Here is an 18,130-nt window from a genome sequence, read left to right on the forward strand (position 1 = left end):
CCCAAATCCAACAGATGAACCACAACACAGCAATCTTTCAAACCTAGCCCTTCTCCGGATTTTGCAAAGAGCAGTTCTCCATCCAAAATATGTGAACGGGGGGGGGAGCACATGTAAGGTGAAAGCGCACATTAAAATGCACCTGTTAGCAACAAGAATGGACCAAAATGAACTCCATTTAGAGAAAATTGCTTGCCAAATGTATACATTAGGCCAAGTTCACATATTATGATACACGTGGAGAAAAACGCATTTGTATTTTCCTACAGCCTTTTTTAAAAAAAGAATTGCAAATGTATGTGGAAGTGAGGCAAACTGAATTTAAGATAGGAAAAATCTGAAACTCTTTAATACGGCTGTTCCTAGCTGAGGGTGAGGCAAGGAGACATGGTCCTTCTCCCCTATCTATAGACATGGAAGACTGTCTGAAGTGGACTTTTGTGTGCCCAGAATCTAGGTGTCTACAAGTAGCTCACAAGTACATAAATTGTGTGTACCTGGGGGCCCTTTGCTGGGCTGAGAGCTGAGAATAGAGAGCTAGCAGATGCAATGACTGGGTACATGGAGCCAATCAATGCATGGTGACTGGGGACAGCAGGCAAATTCTCAATCTCCACTCTATGGGCATTTCCAGACTGTCAGGGTGTTCAGGTGGGATTCGATTACATAACGCCAAATGCATGTTGTGTGCAATTCTAGTTGCTTGGAAGGCCTCACACAACAAACTTGCTTCATCCAAAGATCAGACTTTTTTCAATAATGAAAGGGTTGGACGATACACTGGAAAGTGCAAGATATGACCCTCGCTTAGACACATTATCCAACTTCCCCACAAACAAATCAGAACAAATCAAATAGCCTACTGCTGTCTAATGTCCCTGCAAGCAAATCAGGATGGATGCTCAATTAGAAGGTCACAGGGATGCACCTTTTCACGTTGATAGTGTGTTGATGCATCGCACAATCAGTCCTGGAGGAACAGCCCAAACACCCTAGGTGCAACTCAGGATAGGTATACCTTCTGAAAGGGTTAAAGGTAAAAAGGTAAACGACCCCTGGACAGTTAAGTCCAGTCAAAGGTGCCTATGGGTTGCAGCGCTCATCTTGCTTTCAGGTCGAGGGAGCTGGCATTTGTCCACAGACAGCTTTCTGGGTCATGTGGTCAGCATGACTAAACCACTTCGGGCACAACAGGACACCTTGATGGAAACCAGAGCGCATGGAAATGCCATTTACCTTCCCGCCACAGTGGTACCTCTTTATCTACTCGCACTGGCATGCTTTCGAACTGCTAGGTTGGCAGGAGCTGGGACATAGGATTTGAACCACCGTGGCGGGGATTTGAACCACCAACCAGCAGAAAGCACAGGGTGTTAAGGTATGGCAAAGGAACTCTGCTGTGGTGATGGTGCCAAGAATATTTCTCTGCTTTAAATGGTGGTTGGGTCTGTCAAAATAAGCTCCTCTCCGCCTTAAGGACAAATCAAAACAAAGAAAAGAAAAAAGGGACACTTGACTCTCACTGAATGCCTTTATTTACTCTCTCATCTGCCCTAGCATTTGTATATCCCAAGTTTCAGGGAGGGAGCAGATGCACCGTGTGTGTGTGTGTGTGTGTGTGTGTGTGTGTGTGTGATAACCCTGGTTCTAATGGCTTAATCCTCTAGGTAAGGATGGGAAAACGTGATGGTGGGGTGGGAGAGACGAGAAAACCACATACGCACATACAACTTTCGAGCAAATGGGCTTGAATATTCATTAAACAACATTTAAATTAAAAACCCCAAACTCTGAAAAGCAGCAGCATATGGCCTGCTTTATTTCGCATAAACCGAAGAGGAGGTTGTGCCATTAGTTTCTGCAGACATAACGTTCATTACAAATGAAGTATGTTTTCCTTTAGGGACTGCGCCTCCATTTCAATAAGCTACTATTCCCTGCAAAGGGAGCTCGGTAGACTTTGCATGTGAAGTACTCTCAACAAAGCTCTTCAAAATGTAAACAAAATTCCCATCAATCTGCTGCTGCCTGGGGGGGGGGAGAAGGAAAATGAACAAATGAAACTCTTTTAATAGCATTTTTTTAAAATATAAAAAGAAAGGCTTTCAATTGGCAATATTTCATCATGGATTGGTAGGTTCTGTTATCCTTCTGCTAAGCCCTCTCTCCCCAAACACACATACATCCTCCCATTGGATATTGGAAGCAATCGTTCCTTGTTGCAGAGTTATGGAGTCCCCTGCTGGATATATACCTGCCTTGCTCCCGTTGAAAATGTATTTTAGTCCCTTTTGTAAATCTCACAACATTTTGAGGGTACCCAGGGGCCTGAAATTTGGCATGCAAGTAGTCCAACATCAGAAGACTCCTGCTAGATCAATCCAAAGACCAATCTAGTCCAGCATCCTCTTCTCCCAGTGGCCAGACAGAAGCCCCAGTGGGGAAAAACACAAGCAGCACTCTCCCTACCTGCAATAGCCGGCAACCGGTATGCAGATAGACTGCCTCTGACAGTGGAGTCCCGATATTAAAAAGGTAAAGGGACCCCTGACCATTAGGTCCAGTCGTGGCCAACTCTGGGGTTGCGGCACTCATCTCGCTTTACTGGCCAAGGGAGCCGGCGTACAGCTTCCGGGTCATGTGGCCAGCATGACTAAGCCACTTCTGGTGAACCAGAGCAGTGCATGGAAACACCGTTTACCTTCCCGCCAGAGTGGTACCTATTTATCTACTTGCACTTTGACGTGCTTTCGAGAACTGTCTAAAAATTGGGACATGTTTCATATCAGTTGATAAGTGGCTATGGCCCACAAGACTGAATGCTCCATCATGCAAAGAAAGTATAACCCTTCCTTGGTTCATGTTTGCTTCTTGAAGGGAGGCATCACATTGCATTGCTTTTTAAGAGTACTGGGGCCCTCTCAAAACATGGGGGGAAGAAAAGGAATGCAGACAGCTCTGAAACTAGGTTTGTACTTTGCCGAGTTGGGTTTGTTCCTTGCTCTGCTGAGTGTACGCATCTCAACAAGCTAAGCAAAAATTTCCGTTGCCTCAAGCCTGTAGCGGCACCAGGACATAATTTGCTTTCTACAGTTCTCCTGTAGCATGTACCCCTCAGACACTCTACATTTTTTCCTTTCTTTTCTAATAATCCAAGTCATTTCTGTAAAATGATTGTAAATACGAAACGGACAGTGAAGATGCAGTTAACAAAGTTTAAAAAAGGTAAAGGACCCCGACAGTTAAGTCCAGTCACGAACGACTCTGGGGTTGCAGCACTCATCTTGGTCTATAGGCCAAGGGAGCCGGCGTTTGTCCACAGTTTTTCTGGGTCATGTGGCCAGCATGACTAAGCCGCTTCTGGCGAAACCCGAGCAGTGCACAGAAATGCTGTTTACCTTCCTGCCGGAGTGGTACCTATTTATCTACTTGCACTTTGATGTGCTTTCAAACTGCTAGGTTGTGCCGAAAGGTCGTAGGAGGACGAGGAGGACCTGGAGAGTCCCCATGTCTGGACAGAGATGTTGCAGCAGCTGGAGCGGCCATGGTGATTTACGAGCTGGGAAGCCGTTGTGGAAAAGCCTTGCAGCGCTGGAGAAGCTGACCATAGTATCTCCACTGTAAAGGTAAAGGGTAAAGGAACCCCTGACCATTAGGTCCAGTCATGGACGACTCTGGGGCTGTGGTGCTCATCTCGCTTTATTGGCCGAGGGAGCTGGCGTACAGCTTCCGGTTCTTGTGGCCAGCATGACTAAGCCGCTTCTGGCAAACCAGAGCAGCACATGGAAACACCGTTTACCTTCCTGCCAGAGCAGTACCTATTTATCTACTTGCACTTTGATGTGCTTTCGAACTGCTAGGTTGGCAGGAGCTGGGACAGAGCAACGGGAGCTCACCCTGTTGCGGGGATTCAAACAGCTGACCTTCCGATCGGCAAGCCCTAGGCTCAGTGGTTTAGACCACAGCGCCACCTGCATCCCGGAACAAAGTAAGCCGCAGGAATATTGACTACCTCACCTTTTCTAATTGCGCTTCCTCTACAGATAATAGTCCAGGGAAAAACCTGACGTTCAAAGGCAGTCTATTAAAAATAGTAAAATGTGAAAAAGCTTATAAGATGATAGCAAGCCTGAAGTAGGGCAGCTATCACTAAGATTGCAGCCTCTGCAGATGACAGATGTAGCAAGGTCAGCAGGAGATATGAAGGTGTCTTCAACACACAGTAGGAACAGCATTAAAAGCCTCCAATTCATCAATACCTTCCACATAATTGCTTCACCTCCCACAGGAAAAAGGGTTACCCACAGTATCATCACAGCACGAAGCTTGCAAAACTCAGCATGGTTTTTGGGTTGTTGTGGGGTTTTTAAATCCAGGTTATGAAAGGCTGATACTTATTTGGGCTGTGCTTTAAACACACATTTGTTCTGAAGAACACATTTGATTTTCAAACTGGGAGAATGTGAAAAGGAGATACATAGAATTGTTTGTAATAGTTTGATTTTTCCATTTCATTCTTAAAAATCTTCAAACTAAGTCCTTGGCGAACCTTTGAAAAAGTCTGTAAGGCAGGCCGGGATGAGAGACATCCCACAGGTTTATGGGTGAGGTGGCATTTGAACCTCATAATTTACATTCCTAACCACTACACCACATTTCTATCCCCATAGCCACAAAATTGTTCTTAACTTGCAGATATGGGGCATCTCCAGATTTTTGCCATTTTGCAGGAGAGATTAAAGTGTATACTTGGAAATTTAGCTTTGCACTCTGGCACCCTGGCACAACAAACACACCTTTGAATCTAACCTCTATGTAAATTTTGTGTGAGCAAATCAGGATGAATGTTCAGTAAGTACCGTAAGTTCTCTTAGATAACCCATCATCTCAGCTTATAACAGTCTTTGGCTCATAATAGCAGTCCTTTCTGATACTATTTAGAACAGCCTTCCCCAACCTGGTGCTCTCCATCTGTATTAGACTACAAATCCCATCATGCTCAGTTAGCATGGGGTAAAATCAGAAAGATTTGCCTAATGGATCTTGCAGCACCATAAATTCCTCTGGTCATTTAAAAATCAGAAAGGATGAAAGCACAAGTCTGTGCCTCACTAAGTTTACCAACTCCTCATCTGGGGAGATCATCTGGTTCTTTAACATCTCCAAGACAGGAAGGGTTTCCCCAGGGGCGGCCATATTCCATTGCTTGAAATAAAGGTAAAGGTAAAGGTACCCCTGCCCGTACGGGCCAGTCTTGACAGACTCTGGGGTTGTGCGCCCATCTCACTTAAGAGGCCAGGGGCCAGCGCTGTCCAGAGACACTTCCGGGTCACATGGCCAGTGTGACATCGCTGCTCTGGCGAGCCAGAGCTGCACACGGAAACGCTGTTTACCTTCCCGCTGGTAAGCGGTCCCTATTTATCTACTTGCACCCGGAGGTGCTTTCGAACTGCTAGGTTGGCAGGCGCTGGGACCGAGCAGCGGGAGCGCACCCCGCCGCAGGGATTCGAACCGCCGACCTTTCGATCAGCAAGTCCTAGGCGCTGAGGCTTTAACCCACAGCGCCACCTGTGTCCCCATTTCTTGAAATACTTCATCCTTTATTGTGAGACTCCGCTGTTAAACAGGATCATGAGGCCCATGCCTGGAGAGGACTCCTTATGTGGGAAGAATTGCGCCAGATGAAGCCCTTCCTCTTACAGTACTGAGAATGGAAAAGGCACACTGCTAGACCTCTTCACAGCAAACAGTGCACCTCAAGCATCCTCTTCAGGCATTGGTTGAATGCGGCAGAGCTATTTTGCCTGTCCTCCCAAGCTCACCCTCTCTCAATGAGAGCCCTCTGCATACAAGGAGGCTTCTCAACCACGGTGGGAGCCTCCATGGCTGCAAAACACCACCCACTGCAAAAGTTCACCCTCACCACAATAGGAGCAGGAGTTGTACCCCTCTTGACTTTCCCTCAAATTAGGCTCAAACAGGGATTAGGTTCCACAAGGCAAATGGTTATTTCTCAGGTATCTGAAGCCAAACTGCTCTCCCCTCCACCAGTCAGCATAGAAAAATAAGTGGGAGACCTCTATGCTACCAGTTGTATCACAACTCTCCTACTGTCCTGTGCAAGTTTTCCCCAATCTTCAATCTGTCTTTTAGCTCTCTGCACAGAAGCTGTGCCTGTGGGGGAATATTGCTTGCTACACTAGTACGTTCCTCTGAATTGGCAGGTGCCAATAACTTATTTTCTCTACACAGCAACCAATTTGACTTTGCACCAAATCCATTGGCCCCTTTTAAATATGTTTATTCAAGCCATTAATACTGTGGAATAAGGATGTAACATTAATACATTATTTTTTAAAGAATACAACCAAGCGACCACTCTGCTTTATACAGTGGTAGCTCGGGTTACGAACACCTCGGGTTACAAACACTTTGGGTTACAGACTCTGCTAACCTGGTAGTACCTGGGGTTAAGAACTTTACCTCCGGATGAGAACAGAAATCGTGCACCAGCGGCACGGCACTAGTGGGAGGCCCCATTAACTAAAGTGGTACCTCAGGTTAAGAACGGTTTCAGGTTAAGAACGGAACTCTGGAACGAATTAAGTTCATAACCAGAGGCATCACTGTATAGAGATTGAGAATTTGGGAGCCTCCTGGTGTTGTTGGACGGCTCTCATCATCCCTGCCCATTGGTCATGCTGACAGGAGCTGGAATTCAGCAACATTTGCGGGAGGGGAGGTGAAGCCATGGTTTTATATTGCTGGAGAGAACGTGCCTTCTGCAGTATTGTTTAAAGAGAGACTGCATCTTTGGTTTCAGCTGCTGCTGTGGTTACACTTCCCTCTAGTGACAACTAGCAGAATACAAAATGTAAGTAAGTAGAACTGCATTTTACTGGATGTATGGAAGTGAGAGCTGGACCATAAAGAAGGCTGATTGCTGAAGAATTGATGCTTTTGAATTATGGTGCTGGAGACTCTTGAGAGTCCCATGGACTGCAAGAAGATCAAACCTATCCATTCTGAAGGAAATCAGCCCTGAGTGCTCACTGGAAGGACAGATGCTGAAGCTGAGGCTCCAATACTTTGGCCACCTCATAAGAATAGAAGACTCCCTGGAAAAGACCCTGATGTTGGGAAAGATGGAGGGCACAAGGAGAAGGGGACGACAGAGGACGAGATGGTTGGACAGTGTTCTTGAAGCTACCAGCATGAGTTTGACCAAACTGCAGGAGGCAGTGGAAGACAGGAGTGCCTGGCGTGCTCTGGTCCATGGAGTCACGAAGAGTCGGACACGACTAAACAACAACAGCATTTTATTGTCTTTTAAACTTTTCCTGCCTTATTCTCCAATACAGCTTATTCCAAGCTTGGCTTATAAATTTCATAGAAAGCTTACGTTTTACGAATGTGAAGTTGAGAAATGTTTCACCAAGAGCAAGTCAAAGTTTGTTTTTAATATTACTGCTAGTGGAAGTGAGTATTGGGACTCTGAACTGCATAAGAAAGACTAACCAGCCTGTCCTCATGCAATTATTCTGTGCAGCGTTACTATTGAACAAGGGACCCTTGCAGGGGTAATAAACTGAATTTCCTTTTTTAAAAAATCAACATCTTCCAAAACTATTGCTTTGATCCCTCCTCTGGAAATACACTTGCAAGAGGTGTAACTTGTCAAAAGTCATTCGCTGTACCACAGTAGCCTTAGACCTCAGAGCATCACACATCAGCAACCTTCTTGAGACCTAACCTGACAGGCCATATTAACCCATATACAGATGCAGTAACGGGGGAAAAAAATTTACCTGCAGGATTTCCCTGAAAGAAGTTGGAAATCTTTCTAAGAAGTTGAAAGTCTTTCTAAGCTGCTCTCACGGCAACGTATTGAACCCAAAGCATTGTTTGACAGGAAACATGACACTACTAAATCTAGTAATTCCTGAACTCAGGAGCAAGACACCTCCATTTATGTGAACTCACAAAGTACATTGGCTTCAACAAATTTAAAACCTAAAAATACACCGGCCACATGTCAAAAACAAGCTGTTTCTTCTATAAGTAACTATTCAGTCTTTTTTTTTTTTGCCGTTTCCTTCTCAGCAGAAAAGCTACCCCAAATATGTTGACACAAGTGAGTGAGACACTTCAAGAGGTAGCACATTGGGAAAATCTGGTGTGAAGGGCTAATTGCCATTTTCCTAGTAATTAGGTCCCAGAGGCATCATTACCACATCAGACCCATCAACTGAAAAGCTATTTCAAAAAAAGAAAGTGAAGACTCTTGCAGCTGCTGAAGAGATTGCTCCAATGCTGAGGAAGTTATAGGTTGAGTTCCCTATCGAGAATGTTTTGCTTCATGTTCCATGTGATTTTAAAAATATCCTTTCAGAGGACCCCTTTTGTATCAGCTCATCTGCTAAGAAGCACCCGAGTGTCAGCCTGAGAAACCCACAGCAGCGTAGAATTTTTAAAGGCATGTTCTGTGACAGTTCAGGTTGGAGGCACTGACAAATCTCTAGTCCTCATTGCTATAACCAAAGAATGAGACCCAGAACACACCACTCTCTTGCAATTGCACACTGCAGAAAGGTCTACAGTACAGTGGAACCTCGGAAGCCGAACGTCTTTGAACTCTTAACGTTTCGGCTCCTGAACAATTGAAAACCAGAAGTGATTTTTCCGGTTTTTGAATGATTTTCAGAAGCCGAATGTCTGGTGTGGTTTTCAAACTATTCCGGGAGTCGAAGAGAGTCCCAGAACGGATTAAATTTGAAAACCAAGGTACATCTATAGTGCGAAGGAATCTTTCAATGAAGCATGTGTACCTACCATGGATCTCTCAAAAGAACCCTGGGGTTCCTCAAACTGCTTGAAAACCACTTCTCTGCACTATCACATTGTGGGAAACTTTTGAGGCAGGGCAAGAAGAAAAAAAATAAGAGCATTGCCATTTACACCAGTAGTTCCTTATTATGCAGCTTTGAGGCTGAGGAAACTTCACAGCACTAAAGATGAGAGGAGCTGTATATTATGGGTGGAAAGGAGTACTAGGAAAGCTGATTAAGAGACAAGAGTAGCAAGCGGAAACAAAACAAAATAGAGAGTTCCCTGAAAAACTAGGTCTCGGGCAGAACAACATGCAGAGTTGACACAGGTAGGGTTGTGCAAGAAATATTTGGGGGAGCAGGGCATACAGGGGAATTCTGATGGCTTGTTGCTTGTACTGTCAATTGTACCACTGTGACCTATAAAATCTAATGAAAGCCGCATACAAGGTCAGAATTTCACATTGAGTTTTGATCCAACAAGCCAATTCTCTGGCTGTATGTTTCTAGGCTAGGCTGTATGTTTCTTACGCATGAAGCCTAATTTCCCACTCAATCCCTACTCAAGGTACAAGACCTTCCAATCTGATTCCAATCTGATTAACCGCCAGGGCAACATTAAGAGATACTTTTCTTTCTTTATTTTACAAGTAAATTCTAGGAGCCCATCATTCATGTTCCATGTGTGATTTTAAAAATATCCTTTCAGAGGATCCCTTTTGTATCAGCTCATCTGCCAAGGAGCACCTGAGCGTCAGCCTGAGAAACCCACTGCAGCATAGAATTTTTAAAGGTATGTTCTGTGACAGTTCCAGTTGGAGGCACTGACAAGTCTCTAGTCCTCATTGCTATAACCAAAGAATGAGACCCAGAACACGCCACTCTCTTGGAATTGCACACTGCAGAAGGGTCTGCAGTACAGTGAAACCTCGGAAGCCTATCAAGTAAATTCTAGGAGCCCATCATTTGAGTTTTCACAGAATTTATTTGACCGGAATGCAACACAACAGTACAATCTCCATATATTTTCTGGCTGGATAATTTAATTTCTGTAAAGGAAAGGGAAGAGAATGTCAGTCAATATCGTGCACTAAATATACATCCGTTCTATAACGCTAAGGAATTCTCCTCCCACCAATTGTAAGTAAATAAATTTTGACAAGCATGTCTAAAAGGGATTTTTCAATTGTGTGGCAATTTCAATCCAGCCAGTTGCCCCAACTGTTAAGAACACTCTGCAGATAATGTGGGGTGCATTTTAACTTTGACTGGTCTGCCCACCTCTTTCCCCAACCCTTGAAGATGGGAGGAGTTCGGCTGTGCTGAGGAGCCAGATCACTCCCCACAATACCCTTCAAGGGAACTACTCCCTGCTGCAGATATTTATGAGAGTTGCTGTGACATGCACCTAAAGGAGGTTTTTAAAGAACTGCAGTGAAGCAAGTTAACCATCAGTTATCAGACAGCCTTCAGGAGGAATGAACTTCTGAAGAGACTAGCAATAAGCAGGTCCCTCAGCAATGAAGTATGGATGTACTTTTACCTGTTAAAATCCACTGCTGGCTCACTGTAAGAAAGGGAGAAAAAGATGTCAGTACATCTTTAATCACATCATTTTCATTTAAAAGACAAGACAACCCCTTTAGGCTACGTACCATTGTTTTTACACTACTGGATCTATTTCCATACCATACATGTATACAGAATTAATTTTAGTTGTAGCCTTGGGCTAACTAAAGAATCAGGCCCAGAATCTTATTAGCAGGCTTCCTGTTTCAGTTGTGTCAAGATCCAGGTTTGGAGCATAAATAGTACAGCGATGAAACACAAAGGATTAGGTGAGAAAAAGTCAAGTTGCAGGACGATTTTGAAGGTGAGAGAAAATAGCCACAGGTCGCTTAGGAGCTGGCTGCTTGTCAAGTGAATAGCTTCAGAAGCAGTTTGCCACGGTTAAGGGTAAGTTGTTTGCAACTTAAGGGGGATTATTGCAAACTAGACAAAAGGCAAACAATTCCTTGCCTCCCACTACTAAAAAAAAGCTTCTCACAGAAAACCAGGACACTTACTAGATAAACACACATCAATGTACAAGCCTAAGTGGTATGATGAGGTCTACTATACAAGGATTCAAATACTTTGTGTGCATTTGCAATTATATTTAGAATATGCAATTGCTAATATGCAGCAGTGAGCCACACTATGTGAGCTATGTAACAGCATCAGGCCATATTCCTTTCTACAGTGGTACCTCTGTATGCGAATGGGATCCGTTCCAGAGCCCCGTTCGCATCCTGAGTAGAACGTAACACACGTCTGCGCATGTCACCGCTTCCACACATGCGCGTGACGTCATTTTGAGCGTCTGTGCATACGGCGAAAACCGGAAGTAACGCGCTCCATTACTTCCGGGTCGTCACAGAGCATAACTTGAAAACGCTCAACCTGAAGCACAGGTTGAAGTTTTTAATATGTGACATTTTAGTGTATTTTTCATCTTTGTTGGAAGCCGCCCAGAGAAGCTGGGGAAACCAAGCCAGATGGGCGGGGTACAAATAATAAATTATTATTATTAATAATAGCCCGAGGTATAACTGTACTCCATAGCTCAGCAGCCACTAGAATACAGGAAAGTATAGATAAACTGAGGAATTTGTGGCCCTGATCCCCACTCAGGTTTTCCACCTTTACAGGCACATCAGCAGCGTTCTTAAGTTTCACTTTAAGTTATACATGAATGGAACAGTTCCAAGGAAGACTTTACAAACTATGAGATAGGGAAAGTGCCTTGTGAAGGTATTGTGATGCCTAAACCTGTTATTTGTTCTCATATGCTTGTAAGCCAATATTGAAGCAGGCAGGCTCATGATGTAGCATCACAGAAAAGGAGAAACAAGGATGCTGGTGTGAAGAGCTCCAGAAGCAGATGCAGTCTTGCGCCTGAACCAGTGTGGAGGACACCTGGATAATGGGACTGTCCTGTGCTTGTGGTGAAGCAGGAGGTACATTTAACTATTTGAAAGTCTCAGATAAAAGTTAAAGCCGAGAACAGTATGATTTTTTATAGTGTATGAATTGCCATTTGCATTTAAAAAAAGGACTAAATCCTCACCATTCAACAGAAGGGAACAGGATTTTGAGTGTTTTAGTTACCAACTTGTTCAGCTATAAGCAGTTCTCACATGTAAATTCAGCCCGCAATGTAGTGTTTTTATAAGCAGAATATTGGCCTTGGTGTGTGGTTAGCCTGAAGCATGAAACTTCATCACACTTTCAAGAAGGTTGTTGCACACTAAGTGAGAACATGCAACGTACATTTTAGACATCTAGGGCCACACTTGTTCTCAATACGGGGGATGCTACTCAATTTATACATGTTGTATATTAACTACAGCACATTTAAGCTTACAAACCTGCCTGATACTACAGCAAAGTATTTCCTACTGGAAATTAAAATCTATAGAGGCAGGGAAACTTTCTTCCAAAGCAAAAACACACAGACAAAGCAAGGGAGCATTAGGAAGTCAAGCAAGTGATGCATAATACACGCAATCACATCCATGCTTATTCTCGGTACCTGCTAGGCACTTCATTTCTGATCAACAAGAATCCCAAGAAAGGAGGAAAAAAGGTGAAAGTAAAGGATTACTACTAATCAAAAGATTGAATTTACAGTAAGTCATTTAATGAAAAGTTTTAACTCAATGCTATTTAAAATCCAAATTTAAACCATGCTTATGTTAAAAATGCCTACTGTGTTTAAGTCTGATTTCTGCGCTGTTATACGTTAAGCAAAAATTGTATTCAACTTGAATGCTCCACGTTTCAACTCCATTAAATGCCAGCAAGTGTTTTTCTATTTACCTGTACCCACTTTACTGAGGGATATTTCAAGTCTCATTTAGTTGCCATTAGTATGTGCTAATTTGGAGGGTAAGGCAGGAAAGGATGGGGTCAGGCAAGATCTACTTTAGCTACGCAAGAGGGAAAGGGTGGGAAAAAGACGCTCCAAAGCACTCCATCTTCAGATGAAGACTTTGGAGGCTAGGTAATGTTACCTTTTTACTTTGTTATCTACTAAGTAATAAGAGATGCACAAAAGCTAAACTACTTGAGAAGCTAAGATCTACGCAGCATCTCAGCGTTACCTTCTGCAATCCAGAAGTAAAAGTTGAAATTTGAAAGAAAAGGAAAAGGTTATTTTTGTCATGAAACATCCAATACAGTTACAAGAATGACTGCGCTTATGAGCACTGATGGGTTGAACTTACCTTCTTGCCAGCTCCAACGTTTGCTTTAGCTGTTCCTCTGACTTTCTTCATCCTGTTCTTACGTTCTTTACGCTGTTTCCTTGAAGTCTTTTTCTTTTCATACAAACCATGCTAGTAAAAGGGAAGCAAAGTAAATCACTCAAAGTACACACTGGCATTTAACCTTGGACAGTCATAGCATTGGAAAGGATCTCAAAAGACATCCAGTCCAATCCTGCTGCCAATGCAGGAAATCCACTACAGTGGTACCTCAGGTTACGAACTTAATTCATTCCGGAAGCCCATTCTTAACCTGAAGCGTACATTCCCTACATAGGCCTCCCGTGGCCCCGGAAGGGGATTGAGTTCATATCCCGGGGCAAAGTTCACAACCCAGGACACCTACTTCCGGGTTTGCAGAGTTTGTAACCCAAAGTGTTCATAAGCAGGACTGTTCGTAACCCAAGGTACCACTGTACAACATCCCTGGTAGGTGGACATTCAGCCTCTACTTAAAAGTGTAACAAAGTAGAGCCCACCAGCTTCCCAGGCAGTTGACTCCACTACTGAACAGCTTGTAAAATGCTTTTTCTTCTCATTTGAACCCAATACAGTCATACCTTGGTTTTTGAACCGCTTAGTTCTCAAACATTTTGGCTCCCGAACGCCACAAACCCGGAAGTGACTGTTTCGGTTTGTGAACTATTTTTGGAATCCGAACGTCCAATGGGGCTTCCGCGGCTTCCTGCAGCCATTCAGAAGCTGCGCTTAGGTTTCAGAACATTTTGGAAATTGAACGGACTTCTGGAATGGATTCTGTTCAACTTCCAAGGTACCAAGTTGCGGCCTCTGAAGCGACATAAGGCAAAATCACTCTCTCATTTATATGACAACCCTTCAAGAGTTGAAGATGGCTCTCATTATTATGTTCTAAACTCTAATCCAGGTTCAACACACCCAGATCATTTGAACCTTTCCTCACAAGACTTGGTAGCCAGGCCTCTTATGATGTATGCAGACACACTAAAAAGTGGTGATGTTGGCAATTTCAGTAGACTGTACTGGCAAGCATTTATAGGAACAGGAAGTTGTTACAAGTTAAACATGGGAGAATTGTGGAATTGTACAGTTGGAAGGGATTCCAAGCGTCTTCTAGTCCAATCCCCTGCAATGCAGGAATCTTTTGCCCAATGTAGGGCTCAAACCCACAGCCCTGAGATTAAGAGTCTGATCCTCAACCAATTTAGCTATCCCAACTGAACACAGCATATGCTTTGCATGCAAAAGGTTCACTGCAATGAGGGGACAGACAAGATACACATAGCTATAAATAAAATACTGATGTAATTAATATGAACCTTCTTAATACCACTAAGTACAACAACAGTTTAAGATACCATTTTAAAATTAAAAATTCAACAGGAAGAGTGCATCTTTAACAGAACAAACGCGTCAAAAGGTCCCAGAAAGAAAGAAAAACCATTTAGCAAGACCACCCCAGCCTGTCCAAACAAGGTAAACAACTGAAGAAGCCTACCCTGGCTAGTCTGTGCTTTGGTTCATTTTTCTTTGCATAGTCGAGGGAATCGTAGATCATGCCAAAGCCTGTTGTCTTCCCACCTCCAAAATGAGTCCTGAAGCCAAAGACGAAAATGACATCTGGGGTTGTCTTGTACATTTTGGCCAATTTTTCGCGGATTTCAGTTTTGGGAACAGTGGCCTTTCCAGGATGAAGAACATCTATCACCTATATATACAGAATTGGCAAAACATTAAACACTTTTAATGTATTGGGAGGGGGGACCTATGAATGTAAAGAGCTTCACAAAAGTTACTATTCGTGAGCTACTTTACTTTGTCACACACACGTAGGCCCTAAACATCCTCTACGGAAATCCAGCTGTCCCCCAGCACTGATGTTATTCAGGTGGCAATAAAAAAAGCCTATTTATATTTACATACTTTTTGCACATAGTGCAGATGGCAGTCCTGCAAAAATCTACTGGGTAGGTTTCACCTAATGTCAGTGGAAGAACTTAAAACCTCTTTAATAGAGCTTTCCTCCCCTCCCCTAAAAATTGGTTCCAAGGAGTTGGGAGAAGCCCCAAGTAGCATGTGCAGCAAAATGTTCTCTCTGGTAAACCAATGTACTGGTGCAGAGGAAACATCTAAAATAGCAAAACGAATGAATTCCACCAACTGAATGTGCTATACTGGTTTTCTTTTTATGCAATGCACTTCAATGACTTTTCTGTCATTTAAGGCTGCTTCGGTATCACAAGAGGTGTAAACCACAAGGCAAAACATGCACATCAGAGTACAAGTTGCTCCTAGCACAGTGGTAGCAATGCCCTGTGTGGGACATATATATTAGGATGCAATGTAAACTTTTGAACATGGGAATGAAAACCAGCACGGAAATATTTGTTAGGGGAAAATTCATGTTCCACTGCCACATTCTGAAATATAGCTAATAATTTCTTTAGCTTCTAGTCTTCCTGTACAAAGCATTCTTAAGTTCAGAGTCTATTACAGCTAGCTTCAGTTTGAAGGCGGGATCACTGGTGTTCAAATATATATTAACTTATGAACTAGAAGGTTAACAATACATTCAACATATAAATGAATAAAAGATTGATAAATCTGAGTAGCCCTTGTTTACCCTCACATATAAACACTGACAAACTGGCTGGGCCATTCCAGCTTTTCAATGCACTCCTTGCTATGCCACAGTATGTTATCATGCCAAAAAATAACATTAACAGTGTGGGGGGAGCATGGCAATTTATCAGATACAGTGGTGCCCCGCAAGACGAATGCCTCGCAAGACGAAAAACCCGCAAGACGAAAGGGTTTTTCGGTTTTTGCGACGCTTCGCTGGACGATTTTCCCTATGGGCTTGCATCGCAAGACGAAAGCCCATAGGGAAATCTCGGGGACCTTTTTTTAAATGCTGGCGGTGGGGAGCAAAGCCTTTTCCCCCCCTCCGGACTTCAGAAGAGGTCCAGGAAGGCCGGCGGGGGCGAAAGGCTTTGCTCCCCACCGCCAGCATTTTAAAAGCGGTCCGGGATAGCAGGGAAGCGCTTCCCGCTATCCCGGACGGCTTTTGAAGGCAGGCTTTTGAAGGCTGCCTGCCTAACCGGGGGCTTTTAAATCGCCCCGGGACTGTCCGGGGCGATTTAAAAGCCCCCGGACGGCTTTTGAAGCCTCCCCCAGCCGCCCGGCTTCGGGGCATCGTCCCGATGCCGGGCGGCGGGGCAGGAACGCTTCCCCCCGCCGCCCGGCATCGGAACGATGTCCCGAAGCCAGGCGGCCGGGCGGGAAAGCCTCCCCCAGCCGCCCGGCTTCGGGGCATCGTCCCGATGCCGGGCGGCGGGGCAGGAACGCCTCCCCCCGCCGCCCGGCTTCGGGGCATCGTCCCGATGCCGGGCGGTGGGGCAGGAACGCCTCCCCCCGCCGCCCGGCTTCGGGGCATCGTCCCGATGCCGGGCGGTGGGGCAGGAACGCCTCCCCCAGCCGCCCGGCTTCGGGGCATCGTCCCGATGCCGGGCGGTGGGGCAGGAACGCCTCCCCCAGCCGCCCGGCTTCGGTGCATCGTCCCGATGCCGGGCGGTGGGGCAGGAACGCCTCCCCCAGCCGCCCGGCTTCGGGGCATCATCCCGATGCCGGGCGGTGGGGCAGGAACGCCTCCCCCAGCCGCCCGGCTTCGGGGCATCGTCCCGATGCCGGGCGGTGGGGCAGGAACGCCTCCCCCAGCCGCCCGGCATCGGAACGATGTCCCGAAGCCAGGCGGCCGGGCGGGAAAGCCTCCCCCAGCCGCCCGGCTTCGGGGCATCGTCCCGATGCCGGGCGGTGGGGCAGGAACGCCTCCCCCAGCCGCCCGGCTTCGGGGCATCGTTCCGATGCCGGGCGGTGGGGCAGGAACGCCTCCCCCAGCCGCCCGGCTTCGGGGCATCGTCCCGATGCCGGGCGGCGGGGCAGGAACGCCTCCCCCCGCCGCCCGGCATCGGAACGATGTCCCGAAGCCGGGCGGGAAAGCCTTTGTCCCCCCTGCCTGCCTTCCCAGGGGCTTTTAAATCGCCCCGGACAGCGGAGAAGTCCTCCGCTGTCCCGGGCGATTTTAAAATGCCGCCCGCCAGAAGAGGTCGGGGGAAGGCGGTTTCCATAGGAACGCATTAATTGATTTTCAATGCATTCCTATGGAAAACCGTGCATCGCAAGACGAAAAACTCGCAAGACGAAGAGACTTGCGGAACGAATTAATTTCGTCTTGCGAGGCACCACTGTATTTTGGTAATCTAAAAGAAAACTTCTCGATAACCATTCAAGAAATTTTGCTTATAACTGCAAATCAAGATATTAACACAGTAACAAAAACAGATCAACACACTGTAGCATCCCAAAATATAATGCTATATTACTAGTTAATCCAGGAAAAACACTGCAGTCACTAAATTTACCAACCTCAGCTTTAGCACAGACATAGACTTTATGTATGTGAAAATTAGGCTACGATTATGAATGAATCAAATAAAAGTATTAACACATCTGCCTCACCATCTGCTTACGCTGAAGCAGCCTGTTGGTCATGAACTTCCTTGTTCGGATGGTGACCGTGTCGTTCTGCAACAAAAAAAACCAAAATTCAAAGACATCGTGTGTATTAATGTCTGCCAATGCAACAATCTGAAGCTACCATAAAGTACTAAATTTCAACTATTTTTCAAGGGAGGGGTATAAACTGCTACCCTCCCCCACCCTGCCTCTGAAGTTTAGGCAGATATGAAATAAAACAATAAGATAAAATAGCGATTCATTGAACTAGCAGCCCTTCCATAAATCCGGCGCCGTCCAAGTGGATGAGATTCCCAAATCTCACGAGCCCCGGCCAGCACGGCAAGGGATGATGGAAATCGGGGATACAGAAACAGCAGCAGCAGCTTGGGAAAAAGCTGATACAGGAGAGGGCATTTTTATAACACACACGCTCCGCCACCCCCGTTTATTGGTAGACCAGGCCGCACACTAAGCCCGAAAGCAGAGCGGTGGAGGGGG

General features: G+C 45.3%; 1 protein-coding gene across 2 annotated transcripts; it reads right to left on the reverse strand.

Annotated features, from left to right (window-relative positions):
* Positions 1-9,793: 9,793 nt before the first annotated feature.
* Positions 9,794-17,784, reverse strand: RPS24 (ribosomal protein S24). Of its 2 annotated transcripts, XM_081913863.1 has the most exons (6): positions 17,633-17,784; positions 14,613-14,822; positions 13,097-13,207; positions 12,403-12,420; positions 10,372-10,395; positions 9,794-9,877 (listed from the first exon to the last, which is right to left on the reverse strand). In XM_081913863.1, exons 1-4 carry the CDS (start codon positions 17,663-17,665, stop codon positions 12,415-12,417), a joined length of 360 nt encoding a protein of 119 aa, XP_081769989.1. In that variant the 5' UTR covers positions 17,666-17,784; the 3' UTR covers positions 9,794-9,877; positions 10,372-10,395; positions 12,403-12,414. The 2 variants fall into 2 exon arrangements, with proteins under 2 accessions (XP_081769989.1, XP_081769990.1); XM_081913864.1 differs by lacking the exon at positions 12,403-12,420.
* Between the last annotated feature and the right edge of the window lie 346 nt (positions 17,785-18,130).

This window comes from Podarcis melisellensis (assembly GCF_964234715.1).
Source record: "Podarcis melisellensis genome assembly, chromosome: 5".
Taxonomy (NCBI): domain Eukaryota; kingdom Metazoa; phylum Chordata; class Lepidosauria; order Squamata; family Lacertidae; genus Podarcis; species Podarcis melisellensis.